Below are 26,628 nucleotides of genomic sequence, written 5' to 3'. Positions count from 1 at the left end.
AGATCTTTAGGCTTTGGAACATGCTTCCCATTAAAAAGCTATAACTATTAATCCTGCAAATTGAATGAGCTAAGTTAAAGGCCATCCAGTATCCAAGGCTTCTGATGTACCTGCTGAAACTGAAATGGCCCACACAGAACATAATCATCCATCCACTGCTCCTCCATCTCTTCCAGCTCAGCCTGGAGCTCCTGTTGGGGACATGAGGTCACGATCTCTGGTATACTGTGGTGGGTGTGCAGCTCACAGTCTGCTGTCTCTGCATAGGGCAACCTCAGTGATAGGTGCAGGGGCAGTGACAGGCCTCGCTCCGGTTTGGTTTTGACTAGAACTGGGATCTTGCTGCCCCTTCGGGATTTCACTGGCCGGTGTTCACAACCCCGCAAGAGGGTCAGCATCATCTCAAACCCAGACAGGAAGCTCTCACATGGGGTCTTGTCCCACTGAATGTCTCTTCTCACCATTGCCTCACTTCCATCTTTCTCTGGGTCAGTTTCTTCCTTCTCTTTATGATCTAAAGGAAGACAACTGACGTCCACAGTGGTGTTGAGAGACTCCACAGATGATGCAGGACTGGAACTCTTCTGCTCACAAATGGTCTTTTCAGGTTCCATCCCAGCAGAAGGTGACTCAAAGGTGATGGCTGTATCAGCTCCAGGGCCTCTGGCCACAAACTCCACTTCCTGTGTGGCTGTTGAGCAGCGGGTAGTTGGGCCGCAGGATGTGCTTCTGCGCCCGAGCCTTCTAGGAACCTTACATACAGCCTCATAATCAGAATCAGCAACTCGAAGTGCAGCACAACCCCTACATCGCCTCTGCTTGTGACCAGAGAGGGAGTCTGCTCCTGTGCACTGGTGGAGGTGGTGGTGGTGGTGATGATGATGGTCCAGGGCAGGGTATTCCTTATCAGCCCATGACTCATACACGGAGAAGGTAAGATCGTCCTGGATCATGTCTGAGTATCTTACATCCTGGAGTGATGACAGATCCACCACAGGAGCGTCTTCAGACGCCGTCTCAGTCACGACTCTGACACTGGATGGAGGGGGGACCACGCTGCACTCCTCTGAGTTGTTCTTCCAGTACAGGCCTCCAATACACTGCCTCAGCCGGTCTTTCTCGAGGAGTAGCTTGTGGAGACGCTCCAGAGACAATGCCTCCACTCGGGCAATCACTGTATCAAAGCGGTACATGCGGTCTAACATGAAGGTGCACTTTGAGCACGCAAACTCACCACGGCCATCCCGGGTCAGCTCACGGCCCAACGCGTGGGAAAGCAGCACCTGCAGATTGAGCTTGGCTGTTGGGTGGAAAATCCATCTGCGCTGGTTGCCACAGAGCTCACGGGCACAGATCCTGCAAGTCTCCTTCATCTTTACCACATCTAGCATCACAACACGTGGCGAACGGATAATACAAGAGAGCTTTAAAAGTCACTTCCTTTTGATGCATGTAAGAATTTCATTGCAGGGCTGGATGAAAGATGATGCTTCTCTCCCGAACTACTATCATTTGGTGTTTTTCCAAGTTATCCATTAAATGGATAAAGGAGGAAGATGAATTCAGAGTCCAGAGTCAAATCTGAACCAAAGTGAATCTTGGGCAGAAATGTTTTATGATACTGCAGGAAAACAAAGAGGTGGCAGTCTATTCAGACATTTTATTTATCTGTTTTGTCAGATCAAATAAAAGTAGGCCCGTTAATGGAGACAAACACACTGCAGCAGCATCGTGGCCACGTTTCCCTGACTACTCAAACCTTTCGATCGGGCTGGTACGTCTGAGCAACGTGATCAGCGCCTTTAATTCAGCCAAAGACATTTCCCCTCGGAGCGGATGTGAATGAATCTTCTCTGTCATGGGTTTCACTTCCTTGGTGGGGAAGCACAGACGTCAACTCAAATCTCACTCCTGCGCTGAATTTCAACCCTGCCGTTTCCACCTGAACGATCCCGTTAAGTGTGTCACAACAGCGGCTTTTTCTGCCTTTGAAATCAATGACGTCTCTTTATATGACAGCATCTCTCTGCCGCAGCTGCTGCCAGGTAACAACCGGAAACGAACACGGAAACAAAACGCGATTTCCTTCCTTAGTCAGCGATTTGGATGTTCCAAGGTTTACCGGCTCCCGTCTGCGTCCCCGTTCAGCTGTGTCCACTTCATCAGCGGAGGCTGTCAATCGTCCGGGTGCTTTCAAAACGAGACAACGAGGCAACGCGGACTGAAACCGAAGATCGTGTGTCAAAGAGAGGATGTCTCACTCTGATGCTCGAAATAATCTGGTGTGCCAATCCCGGGGAAATCTGCCTTTTCCCTCTTGTGACACTAGTCCACTTTACACAATTAATCTGGCCACAGATGTGCTATGGACACAGTACTTTGGTAATAACGACTACGACGGCAACGAGTTTCACTACTGATTTATTTTCGACACCAAAAGCCCATCAAAAATGTTTTAACACAGTCAAATCAAGCCAAATTATTTTTTTGGTGTCTTTCTGTACTCTATGGAAGCCCGTTTCCGCCACTAAAAAAAAGGATCCATAACTCAAAATTTCGAGTTATTTTCTCGAAATTTCGACATATTAACTCAAAATTTTGAGAAAAGCAACTCGAAATTTCGAGTTCGCGCTGCCAATCAGTAATCTACGTGAATGACGTCATTTCCATGTTACCCGGAAGCTGAAGCCCTCAGCTACAAATGCTACAGCTAAGCTACCGGTATTACATCCAGTCGTGAATGCACAGATTGCTGAGTGTTTTCAGCCTGGCTTCACAAATGATGAAATCCCTGTGTTATTAGCTGAATCACATGGTGTTACTATCAGCAAACATACTTTAATTTGTTGGGATCCGTTTTTGAGTGCGCGGTCCTGCGCCATATGCTTCCGTGTAACAAGAAAGCGACCTCATTCACGTATATTTTTGATTGGCAGAGCTAACTCGAAATTTTGAGAAAAGTAACTCGAAATTTCGAGTTATATTTCTCGAAATTTCGAGAAAATAACTCGAAATTTCGAGTTATGGATACTAGCTTTTTTTTTTTTTTAGTGGCGGAAACGGGCTTCCATACTTCCATAGTACTCTGATGTAATATTAAATGTATCTCCTGGATATGTGTAGTTAAACCAGTAGTTTTTAATAAATGAATTCCCCCCCCCAGTCCATATTATCAGCGTCAGAGTGGGACCTCGTGTAGAAGGCAGGACTGAACCATTTTCTTGGCTCGGCTGAACGGTGGGGTGGGGTTGGTGAGCCCTTCCCTTTAAATCTAGTGACTGTCTTTCAAATGAAATTTCTGGATTTCTTCAGGCAAAAGATGAGGCCTCTTAATTCACTCTTACCGTAACTGTCAACACAAACATTTATGTTTCTCTGTAAGTAAAAGTTCCTATGTTAACAAATGTTAACAGTAAAACTGGAGTGCAGATGCAAGGTAAACAGTCTGTTCTTACACTTACAAAAATAGTTTATTTTGATTGTGTTATTACTAATGTAAAGTCATCCAGTCATAAAATATTATTAATTTTAACGTAGTCGCTGCTCATTTGTATTGTAAAGAGATTTTTTTTTTGAACGATAACCAAACGTTTTAATATGATATTTTGATCTCTCCATGTTCAAAATGACGAAATATAAAACTAAATAAGGTAGGATTTCCCCTCGGAAAATCTTAATGTCATTTACCGTTTTTATTTGGCTTTTAATCATGTTTGTGGAAATCTACAAGCAATCAAATGGCAGTAGCAAGGACTAACACTACATATGATGTTCCATGTGCAAAACCTTCTGCTAATTCCCTTTCAGATCATCCATATTAAATCAGGGTGTGACCGCCTGTTTAATTAAAAATCTTACTTTTCATTTCCAGCTTGTGTGTTTGGATGTATCAATAAAATTAGCCCTGTGTGTTTTCCATCAGGTTCATTAAATCTAAATCTAATCTCTAAATTGTCAGCATGGAATGAGTTCATGCCTTTCCCAGGGGCACACACTCCCAGTCTGGCCTTGATATGTGTGTCACACAGCATGAAGGGGGAAAGGAGGGAGGCAAATGGGCTCTGTTATTTCTCTGGAATTGATGTCAGTGAATCACATGACACTTTAATCAAGAAGCAGCCCACTGTCCTCCTCTTAAAAGAAGCCCCTCCAACATGCACACACACACTTAAAAAGCATCATCCATCTTTCCTTATTGAAGCAGGCTAGCTGTGTTGTTGATACAACTGCTCTCACATGTGATTTATTTTCCTCAGAGTGTGTGGGCCAACACAGAACTCTATTTTGGCCCTTGCTGCATCTACATTTGTCAACCTACAAGCCACTAGAGACACAACACTAAAAACTGATCGGCTAGAATGAGGCACGCAATCAAAAATCCATTAATCCTAATCAGAGATAAGTACCAAACAGTGCTGACAGACTGCACCCGCTGTTTACTTTTTTCTAAGTGGCAGAAATACCAAAGGGTGACAGCAGAAAATGAACACTGATGCAGACAGAACAGATATCCCCGCCCAATTTTTCTCTCTCAGATGTGTCAGTTGTTGCTGTGCTAGTTAAACAACCGATTCCTTCTGTGTGTTGAGCCGCCAGGAAAAACTGATTTAATCATAACTGGTACAGATGAGGAAAATGAGACTATATTTGCAGAAATATACTGCACATATGACATGACTCTGCACTGACACTGATCCTTGCTGATGCTCTATAAGGAACTGTGCCTCCTAATTTTAGAAAGAGAAACATAAGCCTTTGTTCCAGCTGAAGATTAGGATACAATAATAAGTGAAACAGAAACTGACTGGAACTTAAAATAGGACTAAGGCTGGAAAACACAATAACTGGGACCTGCAGATGGACGGTGACCCGACACTCTGACAAGACACAAAGGGAGACTGAGAAATTATCTACATACAAGAGTGTGATTAGGGAAGTAGAGACAGCTGCGGTAACAGCAGAGACAAATCAGGAGTAATGAAAAAGGGGAAGCAAAACTGAACGCACAAGAGACACAGGCTATCAAAATAAAAGAGGAAGCATAAACAGTGAGACAGAGACAAAGACACATGAACCTGACAAAGAGGAGACAAAAGAAGCAGGATAGGAAATAACTATATAACTTGGACACAGAAAGACCGAGGCCAAAGACAACTACAAGAAACACGAGATGAGGGACTGGCAAAATATGATGGAAAGTATAGAACTCGACATACAGACAGAAAGAGGAGACGAGACTGCCTGCATACATGGGACACTAGGGAGGACACAGGGATGAGACGAGTCTGGACATGAAAGGGAACCAAATGAAACAAGGAACTGAGAAGTAGAAACATGAATAAACTAGGAAACAGTGGAAATACTAAACTAGGAAACTAAACAGTGAAAACTAGAATGTAATCATAATAAAAACTGTTTTTTATTTCTACTTCTCTACACAACTTGCTTCATTCACACAAACACTTTCCCCCCCTCTATGCTTTTTCTACCTAACATTCACACGCTCATTCGGCATGCAGACTGGCGCACGCAGAGACTGAATCACCGAGCTTCTGAGTGATACGTGATCAGCTCTGCCACCTCAGCTACAGCCACTCCAGAGGTGGATAAGGGGAATATATACTCAGAACACAGGGAAGAAAACTAGGACCCATGTCAGTGTTTCACAAGAAACAATATTCAAACAGTTAAAATGTTTTTGTTTTATTTTAATTATGAACCCTTTAAAGGGTAAATGCGCAATACTCTTGATTGTATTTTTCTTTTACCTGGCCTTTTATGATGACAAAATATCAGGTGTAGAAACTTCAGTTTTAAATTATGACATTGCTAAAATCCTAATTTTACTATCTAAACAAGCAGTGAAAGCAGTGAACATATATGCTTGGGTGTTTAAAATGAGAGGAGTATTAAATCTGATGCTACAGTCATACTGTATGTGCAGTGTGGATTAAGTAACAGAAGGTGGAGCTACTTGTCTATGAATGGAGAAGATGGGCCTCCTTGTCTGAGATGCACACCACCAACAAAAGCTGCCAGTAAAAATGTAGACGTGAGATTGGGTAGCTATCAGAATATAAATGCAGAAAATACTGCAGAGGGTAAAAGTTCAAAGATCTCACAAGTAAAGTTTTGTCCTACCTGCATCTGTGCATGAACTGTGCACTCGTGCTCACACTGCAAAGAAACAAGTGCAATAATGTCACACATAAACCACCAACATGGTTTCATGTTACTACTTTTTAGCTCTCACAGGTCAAAACCTTGATTTTGAGCTACAAAGGCAGCTATCCCCATCAACACCTCCTTCGTCCACCTCATTATTTGTTGATGAGGTGTGTGTTGAGGCTCAGACTGCATATTTTAGGAACTGCATCAGGTTCAAAGTACAGTATTTGTTGAAAATAAGTAGAGATGGTAAAAATGAGACATTTATTCAAATGCAAGCAGAAAAACACAAGCATACAGGGGTTTACATGGTCCTAAAAAGGTGCACATATTTTTAGCTTCATGGTGGCGTGAGCTGTCTACCGTGCCAATGTTCCACTGACCCACATGCAGATATAAAAACAGTTTCATATCTTACTGGGTTGACCTATCTGCTGTTTGAGCCAGAACACTTAGAGCAAAGTGACAGAAGATGAGAAGGGGGGTTGAGGCAACCAGCAGAGAATTTAGACCAGGACTGGCACGCGTGTCTGGATCACAGTCAATGTCTGGAGTCCGTCTACTAAGCAAAAGACCTTTGGATTTTTTTGAAAGATGAAAAAACGTTGGAAAATATTTAATATTCCATATCCAAATATTCAATGCCATTGGACCATATGAATGGAAAAAAATGGATAGTTGTAATGCTGTGATATAATTCAGAGGCAAGTCCTGTTTTGAGACAAGCAGCACAGTAAAGGGTCGGCAAGGTTGTGTGTTGATCCTACACAGAGCCTCAGTGCAATTGTCAGACAGTCATCTACAAACTGTAGCCGTTTACTGTCACCAAGGAACAGTGCCAAACAGCTGGTTGTGGACTACTCTTGCAGTTGTTGCTCTTGTGCAGTTGTTGGTCCTTCAGCCAGCTCGAGTGAAACTGAGAGCTATAAACAAAACCCTGTTGCTCTGTTTGTGTGCCAGCTAACCCAAAGATTGTGCAGAGCTCCTAAGTTGGCTAATTCTGAGACTTTGTTTTTTGCCTGCAGCCTGTCAACCCTTTCTTCTGAGGTGGATGGATTGGCGCCATCAGAATCTAGCCTGTCAAGTCTGTGTGTCCTGCATTTTTCTTTCCTCTTTCGCTGGCAAAGATTCCAGAGAATCTCCCATCGCTGGTGCTTCCTGACTCAGATCTTGGACTTCTGCCGCCAAAGCCCAAGTTACCTGAGCCAGAGCCAGAGGGTCCAATGTTGCCATAGTCATTATCATCTCACTCCTTGACCGCCTGACAAGCTCCTCCTCCACTGTTGGCTTCCTGCGCGCCTTCCAGTGGGGATAACACCTATACTGATGTTAGAATCTTTTCCATCTCCTCTGCCACCAGGTCGACCCCCAAAATTAAGCCTCTGCTCTGTCCTGCATTTGGGTCAACTATCTGTGCTTCTTTGGTTTGCCCTGAACCCACTTCCAGATCACTCCCTCTGCTGTTCCTGCTCCAACCCACAGAAAATGAGTATCACTTACAAAGACCGTGACACCACAGGTAATTAGCTGCTTGGATATGTGCGCTTAAGGTCTTCTCTTCCACTTTGTTCTAAATCTAGCTATACCCTTACAGCTGACGGTGTACTGCTGATGTGAAAAGTAAGGAGCAGCAGGCTATTGGTTTACTCCTCATAAATTATGTAAATATACACGAGGGACTCTGGGTCAAAACATAGTTTAAAGACCTTCAAGAAACCTCTGAAATAGCACAGAAATGTAAGTCTGCAAAAGTTATTTTGATTATCACATCTTATAATTATTTTATTTGATAGAGACTGAAAGAAATAAGTAACAGAATTATTTAAAACATAAAAGAATTAAATGTCTTTTTTTGTAACTAGTTGTTAAAAATAAAGGATATTTTAGGCATATTTTACTAACTGTAGGTGTTTCTCAAGTTAGTTAGATAAATAAACAGCTTGTTGATTGTACCCATAATACTTTCTTTAATGTCTCTTTCTTACTGGTTGGGCTCTAGTGACTTAATAAAACTGACGTGAATACTGTGCAGCACTGGGGCTCCTGTCTAGTATACCTCAGATAATCACTATGTGCTTTCAGCTGCACATAATAGGAAAATAAATCACTTATTAGGGTCACCTGAACTCTGTCATTTCTTCTTCAGTTTTATAGCAATAAAGTATAACAATATTTGCAATATTAAGGGTGTGCGTGCATGATCGCCTCACCCTCTTATGTTCATGTAAGGAATATCATGAAAATACCTCAGTTTTTCCTTCGTCTTTGTGCAGACAAGAGGAAGGGTTTTGAAGTCTCACTTCAAGCTCTTTGACTTGAAGATGCAGTGAATGTTTGTCCTGTGTCAGCTCCTCAATCATTCTGATAAAAAGAAGAAACAGAGACAAGCATTAATGTAGCTAAAGCTGCAGTTTACCCCAGCTGATATGAGGTAAGAGGCATGGCACATCACCAATCTGTTACTTGTCTGCGACAGACCAGAACACGCAAAGTCCACACAGAAAGACTCCGACCAGATGGTGGAGTTGAACACAGGGCCTTCTTGCTATGAGCCAACAGTGGTAACCGCTGTGCCATTATGCACAGGTATTTATGTGCCACCAAAATGCAGTCACATCAAAAATTGAAAAGCTGGTGTTTTCAGGTGATAAATCATACACTGTGCAATGATTTGTTTTTATGAATTAATTATTTATTAAAACTAGCACAGCACTTGTATTTCATTCATTGTACTAAATACTGATTTGCCACAATGATAAAAAACAAAGTGAAGTCAATAAAATTAAACATATGGTGAGGTTCATCAAACCCCTCTGAAAAACTCCAATGCACTCATAATGTACAGTGCAAAAAGCTGTTTTACACAAACTGGGATTTTGGTTGCAAGTCTGTGGTTAGCTACATATTAAATTACCTGTCTTTGTCTGTCAGTGGCTGCAAGTTGAGTATTCCACCAGAGGCTTGACTCTTCTCCAACATCTGTTTCTCAAGAGTGAGGTAGCGCTGGGTCTCGGTGTTTGCCAGCGAGGCCATCCGTTCAGCCTCAACTTGTGCCAGCTCAGCCTCCTAAACATATGCATGTTCTCATCAGCATAAATCTCCTTTTGCCTGTTAGTACCATGGAACTGCTTAGCCAGTGCTACTATCTGTACCTCTTGTAGTAGCCGGACTTTGGTTGCCATGATTTCCTGTAAGTGGTTGATTTCCTCCTGCTGCACCACCAGACGCCGCTGCAACTCTGTTTCATTTTGATTAGACAGGCCCTTTGCCGTCGATCTGTATGAGTTGAAATGAATAACGATTAACTTGTACAGGAAGTACTAAAATAAAATAATCCCACACGTATTCAACCTTCCTAACCACACCACAGCTTAGTAAAAATTCAATGGTACGTGCATCATCCTCGAGCTCGGGTCCTCTAGCAGAAGCCTGCTAATCAGAAGGTTGGGTGTTCAAGCCCCATCTTGGCCAACATACTATTCCTAAGTTGTTCTCAAAGAATCTAATGTGTACTATTTGCAAACCTCAAATCGCACACCTTGTCTTTAAAAGCAACATAATTCATTGGATAACCTGTTGCAGTGTCTAAGAATAATTCAGAATGAATAATCAATGATTTTAATATACCACACTGGTTTTACTGGCTAGCTGTTAGCGATCAATCCCAGAGCAAAGGCTCTTTCTTTGCCGTCTTCATCCTGTTCTCTTTCTCTCCCTCTCTCTGCAGTAATGGTGCAGTCAACAAAAAGTTAAATGTTACAGTGAAACAGACTTTACAACCCATTAAAAGGCACACTGATCTGTGTTATTTATAGCAATATTCAAACTGAATACGGGCTGCTGCTGGCCGTTGACAGGTAACATGCTTTTGACTTGCTGTCACCTAAACTGGAGCCGTACTATTAAATAATGAAGCCCAATTTGACCAGAAAAGGAATATAAATCTTTAACTAACTGAAATATTAAAAGAATAAAGAACATAAGCTCCTTGGCTGACAATGGCAATGGCTTTTCTTATTCTTGTCTAAATTATCCACACATGATAACAGCAACAAACTGTGCTGTGATAACAGGAAATGAAAATAATAAAGACAGCCTTTTCCTGAAAAACATGGACCATCTTTCCCTTTAGGGAAATTTACAAAAAAAAGCATCAAATGCACATTAAATGGTGTAATCTGAGGTTTGCATCCTGATCTCAGTATTCTGCTTAGTTTATTGTTTGGAAAGGAGAACGGCTGAAGAAAGAAAGGGAGACAGCTGGCTTGTAAACAGGTGCTGGAGCTCATATAGTTCCCAACTCGGCAAACCATAAAACCTCTGCCCTTTACTCAACCTACTCCCATATTCTAATCACCCTCCCCCTTAAAAAAACAAAAAAACACCCTTAGTAAGACCCTCACTTCTTCTCCACCTTGTCAGTTTCCTACCCTCTTTGTCCTCTATCCCAGAACTCAGAGGGACTTCACAAGCATTTTCGTGCTGAATCCATGCATTCCTTAGAGCTTAGTTTGTGTTGTGATAGCTAGGTTAGTCTACAGGCCAGCAGGCTTGCATGTGATGAGAGGCCGTGGGGTCCTGAGCTTGCCTTGGCGCTGACGTACTGTTGGACTCATGGGAAACAAACTAATGATGAAAGGAGCGTTTTTGTGCTTCGCTCAGAGGTTTCCCTAAAGGGATTTCAACAAATCTGTGCATAAGTAGTTGAGTATTCGAAACCGCTTTGAATTTTAAAATGGTTACAGGATGCTAGCGAATTATTTGTTTGATAACAGTGGAAAGGAAAAGTACGATTTCGCAAATACTTACTTTGCTTTGTCCAAAAGCTCTTGTTTCTCCTCGAGTTCCTTTTTCAGACTCTCAACTTCAACCTTGAGTTCAATATTCTGGAAGAAAATCATAGAAGCGGATAAGAACAAACAATAAAAGTTGCAGGTCTGAAATTTCACGTGCATCATATTCAGTGATGGGAATAACGGTGTCACTTTTTTCAGTAACGAGTAATCTAACTAATTACTATTCCTATCGTTACAACGCCGTTACAGTTACTAACAAGAAAATGCGGTCCGTTACTATTTTTCAACAAACAGACGGTTGAAGCTGTGCTGACTACGTAAGTAATCTGGACGCGCGCTCCCGCGGACGGTAATCACGATCACTGTCTAGCACAACACCTGGAGCTAAGGGGGCAAAACAATGGCATGAGTGCTGCTGTTTGACTGAGGAAGAATAAAGTAGTCGTGGTAAGCCAATCACATGACCACTTCAAGACAAAGCAACAAGGTATAGATACCAGTTTTTAAATTGTGCTGATAGGCCACGTAAAACCAGAGTCATGATAAACAATATATACGCGGCGTATTTTCCTCAATAGTTTCGTCACGTTTACTGTCTAAGGACAGCGCAGCAAGCGCTCTGCTTATGAGCAAAAAAACAGAGGATGTTTTAGGAGTGACAGCGAGAGAGAGAGCAGAGAAAGAGAGAGAGCGAGTTTTGAGACGTTTAGGTGTTTGGAGTGTGTAGTTAATGTGTTGTCTTGTGTAGTTAGTGTGTAGTGTTGTGGATAGTTTTGTGTTGTGTGTCAGAACAATGAGGCAACTGCTGTCTCCAGGTAGAAACCTGCTGCTGTCAGACCTGCAGGGATCAGGCTGTGATGTTCTCCTTTATAGTGGACAGAAATTTTTTTTTTTGGAGTGGCACAAATAATTTGTGTGGGATCTCATTGAATGCAGAACAGCTGATTGTTCTGTAAATAGTTTGAAATGGTTATAAAAAAAGGGTAAAAGGTAAATGGCTGCAAATAACTTTGTTGTTTTAAAAACTTGTGCATATGATTTTAAAATTGACAATTTATATTTACATTTAAAGTTATGAAATATTATCATTAAACATGTTTGTGGTTGTTACAGTAAAAAATATAACTTTTTCTACTCTGATTTTATTTTATTTGTCTGATTTTAGATCCATTGTGTTAATACAGTATGTCAAAATGAAAACAGAACTGCAAATTCAGACACGCGAGGTTGTGCTGAAAAGAATGATGCCAAACAAGGCAAAGTAAATAGTTTCTAAAGATAAAATGTGGAGGGAAAATCAAAAGTATTTAAAAATGGCCAATTATAACCTGGACCCCAGAGGGTTAATAGTTAATAGTTAATAGTTACTTTTCAAGTAATGAATTACTTTTAGAATCTTGTAACTCAGTTACTAACTCAGTTACTTTTTTGAAGAAGTAACTAGTAACTATAATTAATTACTTTTTCAAAGTAACTTGCCCAACACTGATCATATTTCATGGACAGACTTTATATTATTGCCAGACTAAATTTTAGGCGCTACATTATTCTTTTCCTGGAAGAGCTGGACCACTTTGTGTGGGTTCTCTTCAAGTACACTGGCTTCCTCCCACAGTCCAGAGACATGCAATTAGTGGGGTCAGGCTAATTAATGATCCTAAATTGCCCATAGGTGAGAATGACAGAGTGAATGCTTGTCTATCTCTCTGTGTTAGCCCTGCGTCAGATTGGCAACCCCTCCACAGTGTACCCTACCTTTCGCCCTATGGTCGCTGGTAGGCTCCAGCAATCCTCATGAAGCTAAGTGAAGCAAATGAGTTACCCTGACTTCAATTGACCTTATTTCTGCAGTCGTTGTCATTCAGTCAGTATAGCAGTACAGTAGTATGCCACACGAAACAAGCTTCCAAGTCTCACGTGCTATTCAATATCTCTGTAGCTCAGTAGGTCTATAAATAGGTGGTAGAAATAAGAGCACCTGCTGTATATGTCTCCTTCTGACCCCCAAAAGTGTAACATCCACCACTCCACCCCAAGTACCCAGCAACAACTCTACTTTTAACTTTTAAATCTTAAAGCAGGAACCAACTGGATGAGGACTGACCGTCACTTCACTCACAGTATCCGTCTGCAGTGATTGATGTTTTATGTACACCAATCTGGAATTGCAGTTCAGCACTGCTGCAGTAACTGTCACACAACACAGGTGCTGGACACAAGTGCTGTTGCTTGTATGTGCAAAGAGATGCAACATACACACGTGCATATTGTGCACTGACAAAAACAGTGAAACATGAAGTGGGTCATTGGGTTTATAGCTGCCACTGGAACACAGGTCAAGCAGTTAGGGCAGTTGAAACAATTATTCTCTAGCAGACATGTGGCTCTCTTTAGGTATACTGAGCAGCTTCCACTGAGAGCAATGAATTAAAACCTCATTCCAGGTTAGTATATGTTAAATACTTAACAGTATTTGGATGCTCTTGAAATTCCCAAAATTAACACTGCTGCAGCCCAACAGAAAATCCCACCAAATATTCGCTCTGATCAAAATACAATAGAAAGTGATGTATTTACTTTAAAATTTTATTCAAAAAACATCAACAGAACAGACTGTTGGTTAGAAATAGTTAATGCTACCCAGTAAATTTAGGTCAGAGTAAAAAATAATATCACAAACTAAACCTCCTATTATCAGTTTTAATTGACTTTTTAGATAGATAAATACACTTATATGAATATGTAACTGTAAATATGAGTAATTTAAAAATGAATTTGTGTTATTTCTGTGGATCACCTGCAGTGCCTTAGCCCACACTTTGGGACTCACTGCTCTATCAGGTTTACCTTAAAATGTGAAATGCCCTCAAATACCTTTTGTTGTGAGTTTGGAGAGTACAAATAAAAATGAACAGAATTAAATGAATCTGTTTTCAGATAGAAAGCACAGATTTCAAGAGTGGATATGCTTTTGACTACGATGACCTGGATGACTGAGAACCTTCACAGACGATATGTTTTTAACTTTTTCTTTGTGTTTTAAATTGTCATGCATTACAGGATTGATGGTTTTCTTTTTGCAAGAAAATATTTTTTTTGGATTTTGACGTTGCTGTAAAATTATACATAATGTTAGAATTAATAGATACTTGCATTAGATACTCGCTGGTGCCAGGTAACAGCAATGACAAGTATTTACTGTGGGTCATAGGGCTGTAGCATATTTGATGAAGCATAAATATATTACAAAAGATTGGTGTGGAAAACAGTGATCACTGTTTTCAGAATCATGTACAGCCCTCTGCTCTCATGCAGATCGATTAGATGAAAAGAAATTATATATATTTTTTATTTTGAAAGACTGATTTGTGAAGTGGCAGAATAAGTTTTATTTTAGTATCAAGTATATATCATTATTGAATTACAAAAATAGAGAGAATTACATTTTAAAATTCACCACTTGTCTAATCCATGAAATCATCTAACAGTTTTGGACACTGTAACATTAATTCAGTCACAACAACAGTTCTATCAGGGTGCTTTATATTGTAATGTAAACACCAAGTCCTATAGCCCAGAAACATTGATGTGGGGAGTGAGGGCATAGGGTATAGGGAGGGATAGGGAAGGAGGGGGGTGTAATAATATTTCTAGGGATCGGGGCCAAAATGCAAATCTTCAAGTAAAATCCATATATATATAAATGTACTTAAGTATTTAGTTACTAATCACTGCTGCCAGAGAGAGTAAACAATTTCAATCCCTTTTCTTGTGACCCTTGGTGCCTCAGAAGGTTGAGGCCCTCCTTTATTTCTGACTGCAGCACTGAGACAACTGTAGTCACTCTAAATCAGCTTCACAAGCAGAAATGTTTGACAGACAGTTTGAATGAACTGCTGCGGAGCAGCCTGAGACCTACTGTCAGTATGAGTTACTGTCAGACACAAACCTGCATATCTTTGCATAGCATATAACTCCACATCAAGTGCATGCAAGTACAGAACCTTTGGAATAACTTGCATGCGCGTGTCACAGTTAAATTATACACAGACTGTTTTTCTTACTCACCCACTTGTGCACGTCATCACTGCTCTCCTCAAATTTCTGCTGGATCTTCTCCTCCAGGAAGTAGATACGCAGCTTTAGGCTGAAGTTCTCCTTCTTCAGGTCATTCAGGTGCTGTGAGATAGTGCGGTAACCACGGAAGCCAGAGTTAGACATGATGACAGGCTGCTCCTTTGTAGGGGGCACCGCAGCCCCCCATTCAGTACAACATAACGTGGGAAAAGACAGGACTGCAGAGAAGCAAAGCCCTGTCTGAAAAATCTAACTGTTCTGATGTTGTATAGCAAAAATCTAATGCTCTAATCTCTCCCGCTAGTACACTTCAATAGACAAGCGCAAGATCAGAGTGCTGGTCAAAACAAAAAGTGGACATGAGCTCCTCGCTGTGTGGATTTGTTACAGAGGGGCTCAGGAGTGGCACGAGAGGGGAGGATGAGGGGATGTTTCCTTTTTTACCACGAGAAAGGCATTACAAGAATCTGAGACAGGAGTGAGTGTGTGCTGATAACTGCTACAATACTGAGCTGCTGTAGAATATCCTTTCACTTGTGATTGTGTGTGTGTGGAGTTTAATTGGGATTACATTAGCCTGACATCAAAATGAAATCTCCTTGAACTGAACTGAATATGGGCATTTGTACATGAGCTACTCTTTGTATGTTCTCCAGTACTGACAAGAGCTGAATGTTTACAATACAAGTGATGCAAAAACATGTGCTCTACTAATACAAATTTAAGCTCCACAAAAAATAACAGTTGACTCAAAGCACTTTAGACTACAAGCACACTATGCATTTATCTAGTGTTTTATTCTAGAAACTTTAAGCGCCTTATCTACCTTACTTCAACAGCCAATCCTCAATCGCCCACAATCTAACATGCATATCTTTCCACAAAGACATATGGAGAACATGCAAACTCCATACAGAAGCTATGAGGTCAGAGTGCTAACCACTACACTGCTGTGCAGCCCAATAGGGGCAAATGTGAATTTCTATTCCATTTCAAATTTACATGGTCATTGAATCGTAAAAAGGCATAACTTGGTCATGCGCAGTTAAAGGGTGTCCTTTGAAATATGTACCATGCACGTAGGACTTTCACTTTATAACAATATAAGACCAAATTTAATAAAGCAAAATAAAAGTCTGCTCTAATAAATTAAAACAGTAAATGAATAAATACATGAAAATGCAGTCTCAGGAGTGAAGTTTTCATCTAAAAACAGATTCATAGAACCAGAGAGTACCAAACCACAGGGAGGCACTAATGCTCTACCAAAATTTCTAAAACCAGACGTCTCAGAGTGAACTTGAATCCAGAAGCTATTTAAAGAAACCTTTGCCCCACGGCTGTCACTGAGGAATGCTGAAGTGGGAGACAGTGATCACACATGCAGGGCTGTCCGATGCCAGCACTTCAGATGGCCCTGTGCCACACTGACTGACTGCATATTAAATTACATATGCCTGAATGCATGAACATATATTGTGTACACATACATGCACACAACATCTATGCCGAAAAAGGGGACGGCTATATGCAGAATGTTCATAACTGAAGGTTTTGAACATAAAATGAAATCACTTAGTCAGGGCTATTGAAACTTCACAGGGACTTTGTGCACTTCATTTTAAAAGAACACAGTTTGTTTGAGGTAATGTGTTCCTACTTCTCCTTTGGAGCGTATTTTTCTCCTTAAATCTCAGCTCACACCGCTAAATGGCTGTGTATTTGTGTAAAAACACACACATCTGCTTCTCATAGGGCCCACATCAATCACTAAAGCAATGATGGCAATGATGGAGTTTCTATTTTTAGTGTTCCTATTTCAGTTACAATGTTATAATAAATGAAGATAAGAATGAAGATAACTGTAATGTGTATTTTTCATTGATGACAATAATAAAAAATAAATAACATTTTGTACGAGCACTGTAAAAAGTAAGAAGATAAGTTTAGCATTTCAGTCTATTTTTTATGAATTCATGTGTGAGAGAACACTGAAACCCTGGATGCACACTAGAGTGTGTGTATGTATTTATGTATATACTTGCGTATGTGTGTACTGCACTACTCACAGCTATTTGTCATTAATCAATCCTTGCAAACACAGAGGTTAAACCTGAAATATATTACTGATACAGTAAATATATTAGTGATGACAGTGGTAATCTTATTCTGACAGTCTGACAACACAAAATAACAAAGATTACATCTGAGAAATTAAGCACATGACCACTTCAGGCCAAAATGATCATAAGAGTTTTTCATGACTGCCACAACTACACTGCAAATCAATCTGGAGTTAACAAGAACTGGAGAAGAAATGTAAACCCGAGGCCATACAGAGAAAAAAGACTAAATTTATTGCAAAGCGGCATGCCCGTGAAATGAAATCATCCTAATTCTCCAGGACTTTTCCAGCATCAGAGCATAATCCAATACAAGAGAAGGAGGGGAGAAAAGAGAACATTATAACTTTTTTTCCAGGCTGTTGCACCTCCAACTTTTACCACACTATGTTTCATGAGTCAGGAACAAACTCAAAGTCCCATTATTAGAATCAGAAAGTATTAAGACCTGAAATTTCACAGAAGAAGAAGATCCATTTTAAATGTTTTCATTGTCCCTTTCCACATTTCTTTTTCTTAAAAAAAAATCTTATGCCTCTATTAGAAGTTGTTTTGTTACCATGGATGGTAGGAGGGAAGCAAAACAGTTTACTACCCTCTGCCCTCTGTTTAACTGGGAGGTTGCATGTGTGTGTATGAGTTTGTGTGTCCTCCGGATTGGCAGACCATTGGGAGTTTTCCCCCTTTACCGGTAACAGGAGCTCCTTGATGCCAGCTAGCTCAACATTTTCCAGCCATACTCTCTGGCAGTGCCAGCCCGCTAATGCAACTCTGCAGTGGGAATGTCTGATTGTGTTTATTATGCTGCCATGGTCCATGCTTCACGGTGGTTAAAAATTATAATTTGTAAACCTACTTAAATCATCAAGAGAGCCACTAAAAACATCCCCAGGAGCTAATTAAAATTATGGACTAAAAAAAGAGGGATTAATGCTTGAAGCATTCTAGAAACCAGATAACACCTGCATGATGGCTGTATGCTGCAGAGTGGTTCTTTACGTATGACATGCAATTACATATGTGGCTGAGTTCACCATACTAGGAAAGACACTAAGCAATACAGAGAGGTGCAGTGCGCACTGCCACCTGTTAGCAAAAGGGTTCCTGCCCCAAACCCCAGCTGGGGTCTATATATGTGTCAGTCTGTGGGTTTCCTCAGTATGATTAATAAGTATGTAAACTCTGTCTTGTAGTCTAAATCACTTTGAGTGGTCAGTAAGACTAGAGTAGTGCTCAATTAATGTCAGTGCATTACATTTGAATGTGCTCAGTCTAAGTGGTGGGTATATTGATATTTAAGACATTAAATTCGTCTTCATTTGATTCGGATTAATTAAAACAAACAAAAAATAATTAAAAAAAAATCCCAGCACAACGTAATCTCTTTGTCACTCTAATATTTCATGGGATGATTTGAAACAACATTAAACTACAGAGACCACTGGTTATTGCAAACTGCAGATACTGGAGTGTTGTTTTTATATAGGACACACAGTGTCATGAATTTTGAATCCACAGAATTGTGGTTCAGTGTGAATGTACTTAATACTGTAAGCAAAACTAAAGTCCCTGCAAAACATTATATTACACTTAAATTTTAAGAGAACTTAACAAGCAGGAGAAGGCCATGTGCTACTGTTCTCACACTAAAAAAGTGAAAACCTAGCCTTAAAAGTGAACCTAATACACCTAGAAAACTTTTACAAGGTTGTAAAAAAACAAGAAAAAAGAAAGAAACTTCAATGTATTACTCTGAGATAGAACTATATACAGTTCAACTCTATTTTCCAGTGAATAATCATTTCTTCTCACACCACAAGACTCATAACACTATATCCAATGGTTTGGCCAACCTTCAGAGAAAATGTGACTCAATGTTTGAGATTTATTTACTGGGATAATTCATCAAGAGGAAAATTTAAAGATTGGCTGTCAGCAGAGCAAAGCCTGCTGAAGAGAGCGACTCCAAACTCAAACCCAAACAAAATACAGAGAATATCAGTGTCAAAATTCTTAACACAAAGTTAAGAACACAACGTGTATTGATTTAATTACTACGTTCAATTCAAAATAAAGGACAAAATGTATCTCTGTCCATCAGCCACAGGTGCTGTTTTCTGGTCTATCTTGCTAGGTGTGATCTATTAGGCGTTAAACATTAAACCAAATTTAGCCTTTATGGTCTCTTAATTGTTAGATAAGCTCTCTAATCAACAAAAGGAAACAAAAACTCAATTTCTAATCACGAATTTATTCATGATTCAACAAGGATGAGGAACCAAATGCAAAACATGGTAGGGGAGGTAAGGGCTGGTATACTAGACAGAGGTGCCATAATCCCGAGTCTTGACTCATAGTTGACTTTTCCTTATTTTTACTTCCTTTGTCTGATTAGCCTCACCTATTCTACCTAACTGTTCTGTCTTGTCCTGGTTAGCCCTTGTGTGTCAGTTAGTAAATACTGAAATGTCTTACCGTATGTGTTCCCTGCCTGCTTGTTTGCTTGTTTGTGTTTATTCGTTTGTTTGCTCTTGTTTGTTTATTTGTTCCTTTTTTTGGATTTTTTTAAATGAAATGAAACAATAACTTTTAGTTTATTTAGACATAAATTTAGACATAAAGGGACTTTTTAAAATTTGCTTTAATTTTGGTTCAGCAATGAGCGCTGAAATATGAGAGTTGTATGAGTTTAGTAGGTGTCTACATGATTCCCATCTATTGTTTTTAAAAACTGCAAAAGCATACACCTGGTTTCAGTTTTTTAATGGCACATTTGATTCAAATAATATTTGATGGTGATGACCAGATAGAGTAGCATTACTTAATAGTGGTTTTATAAATATAAACTCTGTCTGAGATTGAATGAAAAAGTCTTCATCCAAATGTTGTTCAAACTTCCCATCTGCAAAATATATATTTTAAGTTCACCGGGAACCTTATGATCCAAGCACCATCAATGTGCCTCATAAAGCAATCATTCAAGAAAGAATTACAGCTGCAAAATCAACAATATTTAAACCTCAAGGCAGTAAAATAGATCTGAGCTAATAAGGAGTTTTTGCCTGTCAATAAGTTTAATGGAACTATATGAATTCCAAAAAAAAGTACTTTTAAGTACTTACACACCTCTTCATGTAGCAATAATTATAGGCAGAAGACATCACAGGGTTAGGAGGATGTCAGACTGAGGTCTCATCACATCTCGCTCCTCACACTGTCTGTGTCTTTGGGTTTGACAGAAGCATTCCCAGATGTGGTGGCAGCAGCTGTGTATGAGTAAAGAATGGTGTAGTGCTAAGGAGGTGTCAGTCGCCCATCAAGGTCTTGGAGTAGAATGGCACTGATGGGTGGAGCGGTTCAACTTAGAGGGCTTCAACGGCTTTTCCAACCCATCTGCCAGATTTAATGCAGTGGGTTGGAACAAGCAAAACAAAATAAAAACAACACCCCCCCCCCTGTAACATTTTGACTTTGCAAGTTGATTTTTAAGCATTTATGAGCTGGAGTGTTTATCTTTCAACCCTCTTCCATGCATTGTTTTGGCCAAAGACATACTGTATGTAAAGTGTGTTGCATGTCAAGATGAGGTCAAGGCGAATGTGCTACATGCAGCCTGCGGGAGCAGTTTCAGTGTGGAAGTATGGCTTGCATGACTCAAAAACCTTGGCTGGCCTCGGTGTTTAGCTGCAGCAATCGCTGTGTTTCCATGGCTATTTACCATGCATGCCATTGTTTTCCTTTAATGATGCCAAGAGAACAAGAGGCATGAAGCAAAACAGGATCTGCCTCTCTTTAACAGCACACACTGTGTCCAGACGCTCAGATACGGACTACGGATTATTGGTGGATTATTTACATCTTCTCCACAGCAGGGACAAGCAGGCGCCTGGGCCAACCCCATGTTATAATACAGGATCAAAAGCACTCAGCATTGTAAATGAAACTGGAGCCTGTCAGCAAATCATCTCAGCTGACACATAGTTCTTAATGAAATCACATTAAAGGTTATTTCAGAGGAAGCAGAGGACATAAATAACAAGTAAACCCTATTTTATCACTGTACAGCTGTAGCAGCAATCACAGGTGGGGGTTTAGGATTCATTTTGGAGCTGTTTTGTTTTCTGTTGCTACATCACCTGAAGAAAACAGAGCATTTCTGCATTGATTCAAGATTTTGAAGATTTCTTCACAGTTGAAGAAGAACGATCAGTCCTGTTTCCCTCCTTCCTTTCCCATTTCCAAAATCCATTTACTTTTACATGTCGATATTTCCCTCCATCATTCATATGCCAAGAGCCTGTATTTCCAGGTTTTATACCAGCCTCTGATTTGTTGAGATTATTTTGTCTTCACAAACAATTTGTAATTTGTGGTATCCCGTGCGGCTGTTTCAATCTCATTCACAGATTTATGTATTTTTTGGTCCAACACTTGTTATTCGTTTAATTTTATCAAAAGTTGGCTCATTGATTTGCCCATTTCCAAGAAAAGAATACAAATCTAAATTACTGCATTACTAACCATCAGTGTCAACTTAAATTAATTTCAAACTACTGCCTTTTTGCACGTTCTTACACTCATTTAATTTAATAAGCGCATTTAATTCAATTTCTACTATTGTTTGTGTTTCTGTTGCCAAAAATATCATAAAAGTTTAGCTATTAAAAGACTGCCATTCCTGAGACAGATAATATTTCTTACACTAAGGTTTTTAAAGTAGGCTATATTTAACTTTAAATTATGAAGAGCTTTTAACTTAAGGCTAAATCAATCTTTAAATTGACTTATCTAATAAATTACTACTCATGAGTCAACTTATAGTCAAAGCTCAACTATTCCTTCTTTATGTTCTGCACATTCAAAATAAAGAAGTCACTGACATTTTTCAGGCAACAGCTTTGCCCATTCGAGTAAAGCAACCTTATCAAATTTATAGTGTAGAAACAGTAGCTTTTTAAAATGTTTTATTTTTATCAGGAATAACAGAAAAATAGTGAGCCAGGAAAAATGCTGTGGTCTTGGCTTTGTTTAGGCCTGGATGGAACCACAGACAGTTTACTACTCTTGACCAGTCATAGGCTAAAAGGTTACAACTACCACAGAGTTAACAGTGTCTTTCAGTTAAACCCACAACTGATGTCGTGTATTTTTAGGGGGGAGGGTGTCATAAATACTATATCTAATACATGTCAGGTGAGATCATTTATCGTTTCTGCCCGACTGAAAGGCCTTCTGGAGCTATTTAACAAGAAGCCCCATCCATCGTTATAAAACTACAATTTTATATGATACAGAGACATACGAAGGTCAGTATCTTCCAGGTGCAACACAAGCTGAACACCTACAACTTTAAATTTTACTGGATAAGTGACTTTAAAAGGCTGGAAATGACAACAGGTCTGTGAGAGTCCACTCACAGAAACGGGATCAGATGTACCAGCATCATTTTCCCTCCTAACCCAGGCTGTCTGAGATATCTGACCCCCGGAAGTGAGTGGAGACTGTGACTGATGCCCCAGAGCATGGAGCTTGGAGCTCCAGCTGCTAATGCAGCATGATACTCCCATAGAGAGAAGGAGAGCAGGGAGCAGGGCCTGAACTCAGGCAGCTTTTGAGGTTAAAACACAGCTGCTGCTGATGGCTACAGGCTTGGTTGCTCTGCCAAAAAGGAAACCTTATCAAAGGAGCACCAAGAAGTCAGTGGAACCCTATGTGTCGATGTCCAAGTTAATAGAGTGAAAGAATTCCTGCCCTTTGGTCTCTCTGACAGAGCTATTGTGTGTCTCAATATGGGTAAAGGACAATCATATTTAACCATGTTTACTGGTTTGCAGACTGTGCACCAGTAGTTATGATGTCACTTTTAGCATGTGCAAGCAAGCATAACTGTTGGTGAGTCACTGGGGAAAAAAGGCTATATCTCTCAGCTTCTTGTATAAGAAGATAATAATTTAATGTCAATTTGCAGAGGACTGTAGCGTCACACAATGTAAAAAAGTCTAATCTGACAAACGTGTAGAATTCTATTCCATTAGGCGACAGGCAATAGACATAAAATAAAACAATGCAAAGTAAAACAATCTCTCTCCTTTCATCTCAGACAGCGCTTAAAATTATTGTCACATCGTGGCCCCAGTCAGTTATTGTTGCTTAAAGCTCGGCTTGTTTTGTATTTATAGTACAATGTCTGCCTCTTGGAGCTGGGCAAGCAGAGAGGACAGCAGCTTTTTCTGGTGTCTTATGCACATGCATTGCGGATAAAGCTCTGTCTTTAATGGGAAACTGATGGGAGACCAGCATGTGAGGCCGCTGGTGCTGCTTTCACTGCTCTGAAGTCACTTGTGATCTGCACTTTGTGTGGAAACACAGCTAACATTAGCATGTAAACAAGCTTAAGTGATTTATCATCATAACAGATCTGTTTCCGCTCGCTAACCACCTTAGCCAATGTGTGATGAAAAGAAGATTGAGTGTGGAAAAAGGTTATTAGTAGCTCCTTAAGTACATTAGCAAGGAAGGCTCTGATGATGATGATGGAGAGGTGACAGCAGCTCTTAGTATGTCCACTAAAAAAAAAAGAGGCAAGTTGACCAAGTACAGACACTTTCAGATAAACATCTATGAGAAATCACTTCTTTGAATGAATATAATTCATTTAACCCGTTGTGTTGCCAATAATCCACCTTAATTTTTCATAAATATTTTTTGTTGTTGTTTTATAATTATATTATTTTTGATATTTTTGTACAAGTTTCCAATAATACTGTACAACTTATCACTGTAAACCATATTTTGGGGGGTAATATATAACAGATATTATTTTAACTACAGACATAATAACATTTTACCATTTTCTTGTAATTAACAAATCTTATACAGAGGATAAAACGAAGATCGTTGCATTTTACTGTCACATTAATGCCCCTTCTCCACAGTAATGTGCATAATTCCACCCTTCAAAAATTGTAGGTCATTCGGCCATATTTGACTACAAAAAGGACTACTGTAGCGTGCTTTATGTCATGCTTAATCCCCTATATTTTTCTCACATTTCACTGACACCAGCTGTTAAAAGTCCGCTTGTTCATTGTAATTGTTTATACTACGTTACCCATGATGCACCTCGGTATCTGTACTTCCGGTTGGGAACGTGTTCAGCGCAGTTCTGCACAAATGAGAGGTGTGTCGGAGGATAACGTATTTACTTGCATTCCTGTGTGAGTTAATACGGTGTGCGTGCTTACCATATGGCCACACACACCCATATACACACTCACACCCCCTTTACCGGCACGTGAATACTGTAATGCCTCCCTACCAACGCTGTACATCCTGTTAATGTCATCTGCCACCTCCTTAGTAAAGTTATTTGAACTACATCACTGTGGAGTACCATTCCTTCTGACCGAGGACGACTCAGTTGAAGCGTGATCGGCAATCAGTGCAAACATACAGTACAAGTGGTCCTTCGAGCCGGAGTTCGCCTTGGCTGAGTTAATGAGATGGCAAACCCTCAGGATAGAGGTGCATCGAATAGCCCCCGTCCAACGCGGGAGAAGAAACTTCCAGGACATCTAGTGGACTATGAGCACAATCTAACTGAGCCACCCGAGCCATCTAGAGCTCCAAGTAGTTCAAGCAGCTCCGACTATGAAGAGGATGAGAGATGGCAGAAGATGGAATCAGTTTGGAGCAGTGTCCTCCAACACATGACTCAACTGCAAGTGTCTATGGAAGAAACTCGTGGGACATTACTAAAGCGGGTGGAGCGTTTGGAGCAAGCTTCTAAACCTGGCAGTCCTCTTCCCCCAGAAACAGGAGCGTTAGAACAACCCCAACGTATTTCCTCCATAACAGAAGTTGCACCACTACAACCTAGCAATGAGGTGTTACATGATACCACAGAGCCACTAACTGTGCTAGTAAGTCCCTCAGAGCAGGGCACCACAACACCTGCAAACATGCCAACGCCAGCGGAAACATCTGCTCCATCACCTCCCCGTAAAGTGAGCCTTCACATTCAGCCAGTGCTGGACCCTGCCACTTATGTAGCCGCATCGATGCCACTCAGGAGACCTGGACGATGCACTGCTGAACCCTTCTCATATCAGCGATCGGAACATCAGCCCCTGATAAACAGGCCAGGCCAGGTGCAGCTATTACATTCTGCATCCCCAGCTGATCAGCCACTACAACATGCTCATCTTTCAGTGTACCAGCTATCACGGGCTGTGGACCCAATGAGTCTGCAGCAGATGTCACATCCCGCTGCTCCTGTCTTCCAAGTCAGACATCCAGCTAATCCTGTGTACTTGCAGCAACCTTCAGGTCCACCAGCGCCTGTGACCCAGCCATCACAGTGGACAGAAGCTCATCGCCCTGTGCCCACCACACTGCATCCTGAAGCTTTGCCTGATCCAGCTGGCAAATACTATGTTCCTTATCCCTCAGGAAGTAACTATTCATCATCTTCCTCTGCTGAACACCATAATCCACAGGTTGCCACAACTTACCCAGCAGGAACGCCTCTACCAAACCTGATGGAAATGATGGTGGCATCTTCATATGGCATCCCAAAGCCTAAGCTGGTGATATTCCGGTCGGGGAGAGAGAGTGACTTCGCCTTATTAAAGAAAGGGCTGGACAGCACCTTAGGGCCACATTCTCATCTGGGAGAAGATTACAAGTATCAGGTCCTACTAGATCATCTAGAGCATCCCAGCGCCCTACAGGTAGCCAAGCGCTACATTCATGACCGCACTCCCTACACTAGTGCAATGAGGGCGCTAGAGCAGAGGTATGGACAGCCAAGGCAGTTAGTCCAAAGTGAGCTTAGCACTATATTAAACTGCCCCCCTATTAGAGCCGGAGACTCTCAAGCTATTGAAGACCTCTCCCTGTCGGTGTCCAGCCTGGTTGGGCTTCTCAGTACCATGGATGAAGTAGCAGCCAGTGAGCTTCATTGTGGTTCACATGTGGATAGACTGCTTACCAAGCTCCCTCTGAACTACAGGGACAACTTCATCGAGTACTGTATCACCTGGGGGATCATCCGCAGTGGCAGCAGCCGAACATACAATATGTACGACTTCTCAGAATGGCTCGAACGGAAATCCCAAGTCCTTCAGCTATCCAGACAAGCCTCTCAAATGCCCCCGGACAAGCCACGTCCAGAGAAGAACCTACTCAAAGCCTCAGCAGGGCTCAAGCCACACAACAGATCTGCTTCCATCTACTACGGCCCAAATCCAGCCCAAGCCAAGCTAAAACAGGAGGGAGAATCTACAGCTCCAGATCCGACAGTCCAACCTAAGAAGAAACAGAAGTTCAAACCTTATTGTCCATACTGCGAAGGGACAGAGCATTATCTGAATGGCTGTGATGGATTCAAAAGGCTAGACCTCAAAGCTATGGCTACCTGGATTACCGAGAAGGCCAAATGCTGGCGCTGTGGCCGTAAACAT

General features: G+C 40.8%; 1 protein-coding gene across 11 annotated transcripts in view; it reads right to left on the bottom strand.

The window, feature by feature from the left end:
* The window catches only part of pde4dip (phosphodiesterase 4D interacting protein), a 113,572-nt gene that overhangs the window by 33,228 nt on the left and 53,716 nt on the right, over positions 1–26,628 (bottom strand). For 5 of the 11 annotated variants that reach the window (XM_080887865.1, XM_080887874.1, XM_080887871.1 and 2 more), the window contains exons 4-9: positions 15,033–15,143; positions 10,978–11,054; positions 9,321–9,444; positions 9,083–9,234; positions 8,415–8,529; positions 6,142–6,177 (exon numbers count right to left, since the gene is read on the bottom strand). In XM_080887865.1, the coding sequence (XP_080743991.1) occupies positions 6,142–6,177; positions 8,415–8,529; positions 9,083–9,234; positions 9,321–9,444; positions 10,978–11,054; positions 15,033–15,143 (615 nt within the window). Of the gene's footprint in view, positions 1–110; positions 2,245–6,141; positions 6,178–8,414; positions 8,530–9,082; positions 9,235–9,320; positions 9,445–10,977; positions 11,055–15,032; positions 15,144–26,628 lie in introns of those variants that run through there. The other 6 variants (XM_080887864.1, XM_080887867.1, XM_080887868.1 and 3 more) reach the window with 3 other exon arrangements.

This window comes from Rhamphochromis sp. 'chilingali' (assembly GCF_963969265.1).
Source record: "Rhamphochromis sp. 'chilingali' genome assembly, chromosome: 7".
In the NCBI taxonomy this organism is placed as follows: domain Eukaryota; kingdom Metazoa; phylum Chordata; class Actinopteri; order Cichliformes; family Cichlidae; genus Rhamphochromis; species Rhamphochromis sp. 'chilingali'.
This window is presented reverse-complemented; position numbering and strand designations above follow the sequence as displayed.